General features: G+C 37.0%; 3 protein-coding genes across 3 annotated transcripts; 1 reads left to right on the top strand and 2 right to left on the bottom strand.

Moving 5' to 3' along the window:
- The first annotated feature begins 4,376 nt into the window (after positions 1 to 4,376).
- Positions 4,377 to 4,893, top strand: LOC133781917 (uncharacterized). The gene has a single exon (XM_062221027.1). It carries the CDS (start codon positions 4,457 to 4,459, stop codon positions 4,811 to 4,813), a length of 357 nt encoding a protein of 118 aa, XP_062077011.1. The 5' UTR covers positions 4,377 to 4,456; the 3' UTR covers positions 4,814 to 4,893.
- A 1,822-nt stretch (positions 4,894 to 6,715) lies between these two features.
- LOC133781921 (indole-3-acetic acid-induced protein ARG7-like) lies at positions 6,716 to 7,318 on the bottom strand. Its single transcript, XM_062221030.1, has one exon. The coding sequence runs from the start codon at positions 7,205 to 7,207 to the stop codon at positions 6,905 to 6,907; it is 303 nt and encodes a 100-aa protein (XP_062077014.1). The 5' UTR covers positions 7,208 to 7,318; the 3' UTR covers positions 6,716 to 6,904.
- A 1,090-nt stretch (positions 7,319 to 8,408) lies between these two features.
- Positions 8,409 to 9,282, bottom strand: LOC133781922 (auxin-responsive protein SAUR24-like). Its single transcript, XM_062221031.1, has one exon. It carries the CDS (start codon positions 8,878 to 8,880, stop codon positions 8,599 to 8,601), a length of 282 nt encoding a protein of 93 aa, XP_062077015.1. The 5' UTR covers positions 8,881 to 9,282; the 3' UTR covers positions 8,409 to 8,598.
- Between the last annotated feature and the right edge of the window lie 1,518 nt (positions 9,283 to 10,800).

The raw sequence follows: 10,800 nt of genomic DNA on the forward strand, positions 1-10,800 counted from the left end.
CTCCAGCTACGATTTCAACTACAGTCTCTTAAAAAGGGTTCACTCTCTATCCATGATTATGTTCTTAAAATGAAAACTTTGGCTGATGGTCTTACTGCTGCAGGTCAAGTGTTTAGTGATGATGACCTTATTCTGTATATTCTTGGTGGTCTCGGACCCGAATACGACTCTGTTGTTATCAATCTTACATCCAGGGGAGATCGTATTACTCTCTCTGAAGTTCAGTTTCTTCTCCAAAGTCAAGAGATGCGGATTGAACAACTCAACTCTGCTGTTGCCTCCCTTGATCTCACTGCTCCATCGGCCAACTTTGCTGCCCGAAACAAGAGACTTTTTCAGCCTAACAACTCTGGTCGAAACTTTCCCTCCCGTGGCCGAGGTCGTGGTCGTGGTAATCAAGGACGTATTGTTTGTCAGCTTTGCAACAAACCCGGTCACCCTGCTGCGAAATGCTATCACCGCTTCGATCTGGCCTTTACTCCCTCGAGCAGTACTCATTCGAAGCACTCCAACTAGCCTCAATCCACTGTCTCTGCTAGTAATAGCAATCAGCAAGCCTATGTTGCTAATTCCAACCAGCCTAATCCTCCTGGTGACCCCAACTGGTACCTAGACAGCGGTGCCACAAACCATATTACTGATAATGCTGGTAATCTTCAGACTCAGACAGAGTATCATGGTAAGACTAAACTGACTGTTGGTAATGGTCAATCTCTTTTCATTTCACATATTGGTAATACAGCTATTAAAGCAAGTGGTTCCACCAAACCTGTTCTTCTAAACAAAATCCTTTGTGTGCCTTCTATTACCAAAAATTTATTAAGTGTTTCTCAACTTACCCGTGACAATAATGCCTATACTAAATTTTATCCTCATTCTTGTGTTGTGAAGGACTTGGATACGAAGAAGGTTCTTCTTCAAGGGAAGGCTAGCAACGGTCTGTATCAACTCACAGCTCCACTACAAGGTCCTTCCAGTCACAGTTCCACCTGCCTGAATGTCTCTACTTCAAATAATACCTCAAGTGCTAGTCCAGAGTCTACCATCTCAAGTCAAGAGTCTGTTAAGAGTCCTATATGTCTTTCTGTTTCTTCCAATGCGTCTGAGTTATGGCACCTTAGGCTAGGCCATCCCTCTATTAATGTATTGAAACATGTTTTAATTAATGAAAAACAGTATTTTCCTTCTACTTTACCTTTCTGCTCAAGTTGTCAATTAGGCAAAGCTCACCATAAGTCTTATCCTTCCACACTTAAGGAATCAAAACATCCACTAGACTTAGTACATTCTGATATATGGGGTGCAGCCCCTACAATGTCTAGACATGGATACCGTTATTACATTCATTTCATTGATGACTTTAGTCGGTACACTTGGATATTTCCCTTAAAAACCAAAGATCAAGCCCTCTCATGGTGTTTAAAACCTTTCGAGCCCAAGTTGAAAGACAACTTAACACTACCATTAAAGCTGTCCAAACCGATTGGGGAGGTGAATATAGAGTTTTTGAACCTTATCTCAATACTTTAGGTATCAAATTTCGCCATCCTTGTCCTCATACACATCAACAAAATGGTCGAGAGGAACAAAAACACCGACACATAGTCGAAACCGGCCTCACCCTTCTTGCTCACTCTCATATGCCTCAACGTTTTTGGTGGGAAGCCTTCCAAACAGCCACCTTTCTTATTAACCACTTAGCCACCCCGGTTCTCCACTACAAAAGTCCCATTCAGAAACTTTTTCGCGTCACACCAAATTACAAATTCCTTAAAGCTTTTGGCTGCGCTTGTTATCCTTATCTTCGACCTTATAACTCCAATAAGCTCCAATATCGATCTGCCAAATGTGTTTTTATTGGCTATAGCCCTGCCCACAAAGGATACATGTGTCTACATCCCTCCGGTCGCGTGTATATCGCTAGTAGTGTCTCTTTTGATGAGTCTGACTTCCCTTTTGCCCATGGATTTACTTACACTACTACCTGTACTGATTCATTGATCCATCCCTCTCAATACCCTCAATGGTTACCTTACTCTCCTACTGTGACTACTGGACAAGGTGGTGGTACTGTGATTGTTGATACAGGTGGTTCCTTTTCTTCACTTCAAGAAGCATCTTCTTCGCATTCACCTATCACATCCACTCAAGCCCCTGGCTTCTCCACTCCAGGTACTACTTCTTCTTCACTCTCTCCTCCAATTCCTCTCTCTTTATCCAGGTCTCCACCATCTGCTTCCTCACCTTCGCAGCCATCTCCTCCTCCACCAAAACCACCATCCCATCCCATGATCACACGTGCCAAAGCAGGTATTTTCAAACCTCGACTTTTTCATGCTTTTTGTCCTTTCCCACTTGCTTTATTAACTGAATGTGAACCAGAGAATGCTGCTCATGCTCTTACACTTCATCGCTGGAAGGCTGCCATGGACTCTGAATTTTTTGCTCTTCTCAAGAATCGAACCTGGATTCTTGTTCCACGTACACCAGATATGAGTGTGATTGACAATAGATGGTTGTTTCGGGTTAAAAAGAATAAGGATGGCACCGTTCAACGCTTCAAGGCCCGCCTTGTTGCAAAAGGTTTTCAACAAAAGCCGGGTGTTGACTTCTTTGAGACATTCAACCCGGTTGTGAAAAGCTCCACCATTCGGGTCATTCTCGCTCTTGCCGCTGCCCATAATTGGGACATCCAACAGGTGGACATTGACAATGCTTTTCTCAACGGTACCCTTACGGAAACGGTTTATATGCACCAACCTTTTGGCTATGTCGATGCCACGTATCCCAACTATGTTTGCAAGTTAAAAAAAGCATTGTATGGACTGCGCCAGGCCCCTCGTGCCTGGTTTGATCGATTGAAGAGTGTCTTACTTTCTCTCCAGGTTGTTAACTCTGTTTCTGATTCGTCCCTGTTTTATTATGAAAGGGATGGTGTGGAGCTTTATCTCTTAGTTTATGTTGACGATATTCTCTTGACAGGAAATGATCATTGTCATGTTCGCCACATTATTCAGCAGCTTCGGCAGTTCTTCTCACTAAAATCACTTAGCTCTATGACTTATTTTCTTGGCTTTGAAATCACTCGGGGAGCACATGGTATTCACCTATCTCAAGGGAAATACACAACTGATTTACTAGCCAAAACCAATATGCTTACATGCAAGCCAAGTCCAACACCAATTTCTCAAGGCGAAAAGTTGAGCATTGATGACAGTCCACCATTTGATCAGCCAACATTCTTCCGAAGTGTCATTGGGGGTCTCCAATACCTCACTCTTAGCAGACCAGACATAGCCTTCACAGTGAATAAGCTAAGTCAATTCATGCACAATCCTACTAAACATCATTGGGTCGTTTGTAAACGTCTCCTACGGTATCTCAAAGGCACCATCGGTCAAGGTCTCACCTTCAAACCACTCTCTCAATGGGATGTTGAATGTTTTAGTGATGCCGATTGGGCCGGTTCCATTGATGATCGAAAGTCCACCACCGGTTATTGCATTTATTTAGGTGGAAAATTGATTACTTGGTGTTCGAAGAAACAAAAGGCAGTGGCAAAATCATATACCGAAGCTGAATATAGAGCTCTCTCTCAAACAGCCACTGAAGTAGCCTGGCTATTTTCATTATTCAAAGAACTTGGTCTGAAGCACAAACACCCTGTTGTTATATGGTGTGACAATGCAGGTGCAAAGCAACTTTCATCCAATCCGGTGTTCCACAGCCGAACAAAACACATCGAGGTTGATGTTCATTACGTTCGAGATTTGATCAAGCAAGGCCTAATTGAAGTAAGACATATATCAACCAAGGAGCAAACTGCAGATGTGTTCACCAAAGCTATGTCCATTAGTCAGTTTCAATATCTTAAGGACAAGCTTGCTGTTACTGCCTTACCACAGAAAAGCTTGAGGGAGCATGTTAAAAAATAAGATATTGCAATTGTATTTCCCTCCATGCCACGCTATCCATTTACCAGCTGTCCTAGGCCTTAATAGAATGCCTCCTCAAATTGTGGAAACCCTAATACAGGCGTCACTCTATTATCAATAAGGAATATAGTTTGTTACAGATATTTTATTCCTTTGTACTATATATATATGTACAGTAATACAATTGTTTATTCTTGGGAGAATTAATACAAAACAGATACAGAGAGTCTCTTCGTCTCCTTCCTTTGCCGTATATTTCTTTTTGTTTTTTATCTTAAAATATTACAAAAATATATAAAATAAGTAAACGGTATCCATCCGGGTAGAGAGTGTTATCCCGTCTCCGTCTCGAGAATTAAAAATTATTCCTGTCCCCACTCTGCTCTATTTAGACGGGATTCCCTACTCCATTAGAGGCGGGTCCTGGGTAAATGTGCATCCCTGTGTGGAATTGGGTTCCCCTGCTGCTGTAGATCCGAATTTGAGTACGACGGCGTTTTGTAGATTCGTGAGGATTGAGGATGATGGGTACGAAGAAAGCAGGGTACGGTTGGGCAGTGTCAGCGGGGCTCAACGCCGCTCTAGCTGCCATATCCGCCAAGCTTTTTAGCTCTCATCAGATAATCAGGTATGGTTTGGTACTACTGTTCAACCTCACAATGTGGGGATGTTATGTCAACAGCCTTAGAGCTCTCTCTTCTCTTCAAGCTACGGTCACCAATTTTGCTACCAACTTTCTCACTTCTGGCCTAGCTGGGTACTTTTTGTTTGAAGAACCATTACCATTTCAGTGGTTTTCAGGTGCCACGCTTATTGTAGTTGGGGTCCTCATCCTTAGTAAATCAAGTATTCACAAGAACAAGGCTAGGACAGAGTAATTGACGTTTTCTTTCTGTATCAATAGATCAATCTCATTCAGTTTAAAACTAAAATACAAAATAAATGTTGTGTTCCAGGATATTCTTTTTCATTTGCAAGCTGAGCTGCTATTGCTATAACTGTAGAATAAGAGAATTGACAATGGATAAAGACTCTATCATAATATAAGAGGAAAAAAATTGCACACATAAATGGTTGAAGAAAAAATGCAATTGTATTCATTTGTATCATTCTTGGGGACGTTTTGCTTTTGGTCTCCAAGGAAAAAAAAATATGTACATGGTGTTGGCATTATATGCCTTTACAAAATTATAGTAATCAGCAGTATTGTTAGCAGTTGTCTTCTATTTCTGTCTACTCATCATTAGACTTTTAAGTGAGAAACAAGTTGGATGAAGGCTTCTTCGTTGTAGGGAATCGTAAGAGCTCCCATTGGATGATCAAATCCAAACTCTTGTTCAGCTTGACATAGCAAGTCTTGGAATGATGGCTGGTTCAAGAATGATAGAGGGATCACAAATCTCTTCATTCTCTTCTCCCCAACATAAACTGCCAAGTACCCTTTTGGAACATCTTTTGTACTTGAAAAAGGCTTCTGAATGAGTTGTTTGGCATGAACTAAGCTTGCAAAGCGAAAACCCATTGTTGTAAAATTCTTTAAAGAAAGAAAAAGTAAGAGATCACTGAGAAGAAAGAAAGGTTTGATTCTTTAGAATGTGAGGAGTTGTGGTGCTATGGAACCTGTTTTCATGAGTATATATAATCAATAATCTTGTATACAATGGGGTCTGGTGAGAGGCATTGGCCATTGGGCAATCACATGGTATTGTCTTCCCACTAATCCTGCTTTCATATTTCTCTAAAGTTTTGTTGCTCTTCATTCCCAACCCCACCACACCAACTCAGATCACAAAATTTGTGTAAAGATGTCTAAGGCATGTCCCAATTTCAAGGGTCACACATATTCATATTGAAATTAAAGCAGCCTTAGTTTTAAAATCTTTATCTGCTCATCTACTGGATCATATCAGTATCAGTTGTACAACTTGTACTGCCATAGCCTATCTTTTAGTGCCACATAACATTTTAATTTATTCCTTTTATTTCATTCAATAAGAAAATGCAGAGAAAATAACATTTGTCTGAAAAAGTACTTTAAAACAAGAAGATTCAAATCATTAAAGTTAAAACTTTTGAATGTTTGGTTAAACAGTTAAATCACACTAGTTTTGTTTCTTAGTACATAAGAACCATTTGTTTGTCAAGTTGAAGAGCAATAAAATGATATATAACTTCCAAAACAATAAGGGCTTATCTCACTCCTGAATCTAATCCTCTGCATAATATATATGTAAAAAAAAAAATTCCAACTATCATGAAGAATATTTCTCCACTTTTAGATAATTCTAAGTGACTGATTCTTATACCGACTATTTTGAAAAATCAGTTGGTCCATAGATCACATGGACTTATGGATTAGAGCCACTTATAGTTATTACAATAACCTCTGGCCACTCTTTCATGGCACTACTCAAAACCACAAGTTTTCAAATGGTTACAAACTTTTTGTGTATATATATATATTTATATCTGTTGATTAGAAGCACCAACTGACTACCATGTGATCTTGTTCTGTAAATATGAACACAGCAACAGCTAAGCAGTAGTTAAAGTTCCTCTGTTTGGTAAGTCTAGAAACTTTTTAATTATAACAAGAAAATATTATTGACAGCATGAATTGGATTAGTAATTTCTACAGAACATCTGTGAATTATATCAAACTCTGAAAGTTACTAAAGAAATAAATTATAGCCAAATTACTGCAGCATTTTAAGAGTCCTCAAGATTAAATCATGTTGAGATGAATAAAAATGAATTGGACAAAAATCAATAACAAAATCTGGAAAGAAATAGATAAATAATTTTTTATTTATATATCATGTTTCATAACATCCTCATTCTGGGAGCCATAATTCACTCCTCAAGGAAAAAAGAATAAAAAATAACGTGGAAAAAATGTTCTATATATTGTATTGACATTGGTCACTTTACAAAAATGTTGTAATGAATCTGCCTAATTTTGTTGAGTCTCATGAAGCATTCAGATTTGAGATGGTGTCGATAAATGCATCTTCTGTGCAGGGAATTGTTAGGCCTCCCATCGGATGATCATATCCATATTCTTCTTCAGCTTGGACAAGCAACTCTTGAAATAAAGGTTGGCTTAAGAATGACACAGGAACAACAAACCTCTTCTTTTCGTTCTCGCCAACATAAACTGCTAAATGGCCTCTAGGGACATCAACTGCCATTGAAGCAGCTTTGTTTGAATTGGAAAAAGATCGTCGAAGCAATTTCTTAGCTGGAACTACTCTTGGCAAACTGAAACCCATAGTGATTGATGTATGTAGAGAAGGAAGAAGAATAGTTGAGAATGAAGAATGGAGAGAAGATCTCAAAGGAAGTGGAAACCTTTGGCAATGTGATTTGTTGCGTTGATGGTTAGCTTCCAATCTTATGCTTATTTATATTTGAAAAAAAGTAGAAGGGTATGTTCTGTTGGTTTGAATGAGTGGTGGAGGCTTATGAAGTGGGCTACTGATATCACATCACATCACATGGTATTGTCTTACAACTCTTTCTTTCTCATTTAATGAAAGGAGACACCATGTCCATTGCAAGGTAATCTTGATGTCGCTTTGGACCTAAACATGTTCATTACTTACAACTATCTTTGATTGACTGTGTAACATCCAATTTAAGCACATAGGCATTTTGATGGGGTCTACTGAGAAATTATCTTAGTATATATAAGTAATCACATGTTATGTCTTAGCCTGCAAATGAACATTAAGATTGTACTGCCCTTTTATCACTAGTTAATATCAAAATTAACAGTGGTCATTTCATAAAAAATATAACATAAAATATAAGTTCAATTAGAAGTCAGTTTGGTGAGATCTCTAACTGTTTATGTTGAATATTAGTTCAGATGCTGTTAGTTGAACTTAAGCATAGGTGTCAATAACTTATTGGGTAAGCTCAGAAGCTGAGAATTGGTCATATAGTAAGGTACTATGTAAAACATATGGGATAGTAGCAAATATTTCCTCTGTTCTGACTTTGACTAAACTAGAAAATCCAGCATATCATTTTGGAAATTACAAAACTATCAGTATATAACCAAATCTTATTAAAAATACTTTTGATAAAATGTAAATCCAATCTAAAATTAAATTATATACGGAAATTAATATTACTTCAATATTCAAACGTAAAGTTCTTCAATATTTTGGCCTTGGTCTATAATTTTATCCAATGACTCATGTACACCAGAATCAGAATGTACACATAATTTATATATATATATACACACACATATATTTATGTATCAGGGATACTAACTTTAGTTATGGTAGTCTAGTCTGTATGAATAGTTGTAATTAATATTATCTTAAAAATAAGAATATATGACAAAACTGATTTTTTTATGATGATAATCAGATACTTATTTCCTACTGCTCCTATTTGTGTTCATAAATTTGAAAAGTTGGGTTGTTGTGTTATGTGACAATAGAGTAGGATATGGACAAGGAAATAAACATTAACCATATTATTGAATGAAGAAAAAAGTGTAGCAGTATTAATTTCTCTCAATCTTAGGAACATTTTTAACTTTTGGTCCCCAAGGAAAAATATCTACATGGTATTGGCAATGTTTGCCTTACAAAATTGTAACAATCATTTTTGTTAGACTGAGTAATCAGTGTGTGTATGCCATTATTTAGGCATTCAAGCGAGAAATAAGATTGAGGAAGGCATCTTCTGTGCAGGGAAATGTGAGAGCTCCCATTGGATGATGGAATCCAAATTCTTCTTCAGCTCGACTTAGAAAGTCTTGGAAAGATGGTTGGTTCAAGTACGCCACAGGGATCACAAATCTCTTCATTCCGCTCTCATCACCAACATAAACTGCCAAAAAGCCTTTAGGAATATCTTTTGTGCTTGGAAAAGGCCTCTGAATGAGTTGCTTGGCATGAACTAAGCTAGCAAAGCGGAAAGCCATGATTGTAATAAGAGTGTCTAAAGGAAGAAGAATGAAGCAAAAGTAGGCAAAGATATCTCAGAAAGCTTGCAAGGAAAGCTTGATATTTGTGAGTTTGAGGAGTTGGGATGCTAGTGATCATATTCTTATGTGTATTTATAATGAATAATACCCTTGATAGGATATTTAGGACAGATATATCGATTGCATTGAAATGAATGGTCAAGAGACTATAAAGCAAATTAGCTGGACTGGATGGGGTCTAGGGAGACAAAATCCTTGTGCAATCACATGATATTGTCTTCCTACTCATCATCAAATGCAATACTAATTCATTTTTCTCTGCAATTTTGTTTCTCTTCTTCCCAACCCCACCACACCAATTCAGTGCACAGAATTTTAAATTTACAGTAAGATGTCTCAGGCCTGTCTAATATCTGAAGTAACACATTTTCATATCAAAAGTAGAGCAACCTTCAATTTGATATGATTATCTACTCTTTCAATTGCTGATGCATAATGGGACATATCATTATCTGCTATACTTATCATATGACACAGAAGATTTCTTCTTATTCAAGGCATTTTTTCATTGTTTACAGGCTGTTTTTTCTCAACAAAATGTAGAAATATTTTTAATAAGAATGTCATTTGACTGGCCACAAAAGTCATAGCCTCTTTCTACACAATTAAAACTAATGAGTGGGGTTTAACTGTATCCAATCTTCCACAAAGTGGTTGTGCATGTGAAACTGACAATGTTACCTATTGTGCACAATCACGATACAATAACAGATATGAGAAACCAAGATACAACCAATACAGTAAACACAAAACCAAACCAGTTATGCAGCAGTAGGAATAACAAATGCAACAGCAAAACAGAGCAGTAAACCAATAAGAAATAATAGATGAACACAAGAAATTTTATCCTGGTTCAGGGCAACGAACCCCTTACATCCAGCTTGGCTTGGCCATCAAATCCACTATTAGAGTTGAGATTACAAATTACATGAAAATTTTCCACACAGCAGTGATACAACAAGACAACTCTCTCTCATGTTACAGAGTTTTCTTTCCACTCTCACTGCTCACCACCAATGGAAAAACTTTCTATTTTCTCTCACTTTCTCTCTCTGATCCTTCACTACCTTTATTGCACACGAAATACAAGGGAATAATCTCTAACAGAATTTGTCCTTTCTCCCAAAAGTAAGGAATAAAATCCTACAGCTGACCAATCATTCTCCAATGATGCTAGCAATCAAGAACAACCACATCATTAAATGATTGTGCTGCCAACAAGGACTGTCACATGTCAAGGCAGCCATGTGATGACCCAAAATGGGTATGTTTTAAATATTTATACTCGCAAGCGCACGAATCGTATTTATAGAATAGTGTTCGTGTAAGCACGAGGTCGAACCCAAAGCAGTTGTCTAAAATCGAAAAGGAAACTATTTTAAATCAAAATTAATAAATTCTAACCTAGTTCTAAAGATTGATGAGATTTTTGTATAATAAAAATAAAATAAAAGATAATAATAAAGAAATTAAAGACAATATATATAACATAAATTAAAAATAGAAATCAAGATAGTAAAATAAGATTATTAAAGATTAGAATTCACAAAATATAAATTCAATAATGTTTATAAGTACATTGATTCCCAAGTTTTAGTGATAGTCAAAATAAATCAAACTATAATTTTCCAAATAGATTTATAATTTTAAGCACCAATTACTTCTAAAAAGATAAGATTTTTCTTCACTTTTCAAAATTATAATTTCAAAGCATTTAGTGTAAATCAATCTAATGAAATAACAAACAAATCAATGAACATTATTTATAAGGCAAAACATAATATTTTTGTTCTAAGCATGGATGTGTACAATTTAATGATACATCTTACCCAAAGAATATTATGTTTTAGCACTAAT

The sequence above is a fragment of the Humulus lupulus genome, chromosome 6, assembly GCF_963169125.1.
Source record: "Humulus lupulus chromosome 6, drHumLupu1.1, whole genome shotgun sequence".
In the NCBI taxonomy this organism is placed as follows: Eukaryota; Viridiplantae; Streptophyta; class Magnoliopsida; order Rosales; family Cannabaceae; genus Humulus; species Humulus lupulus.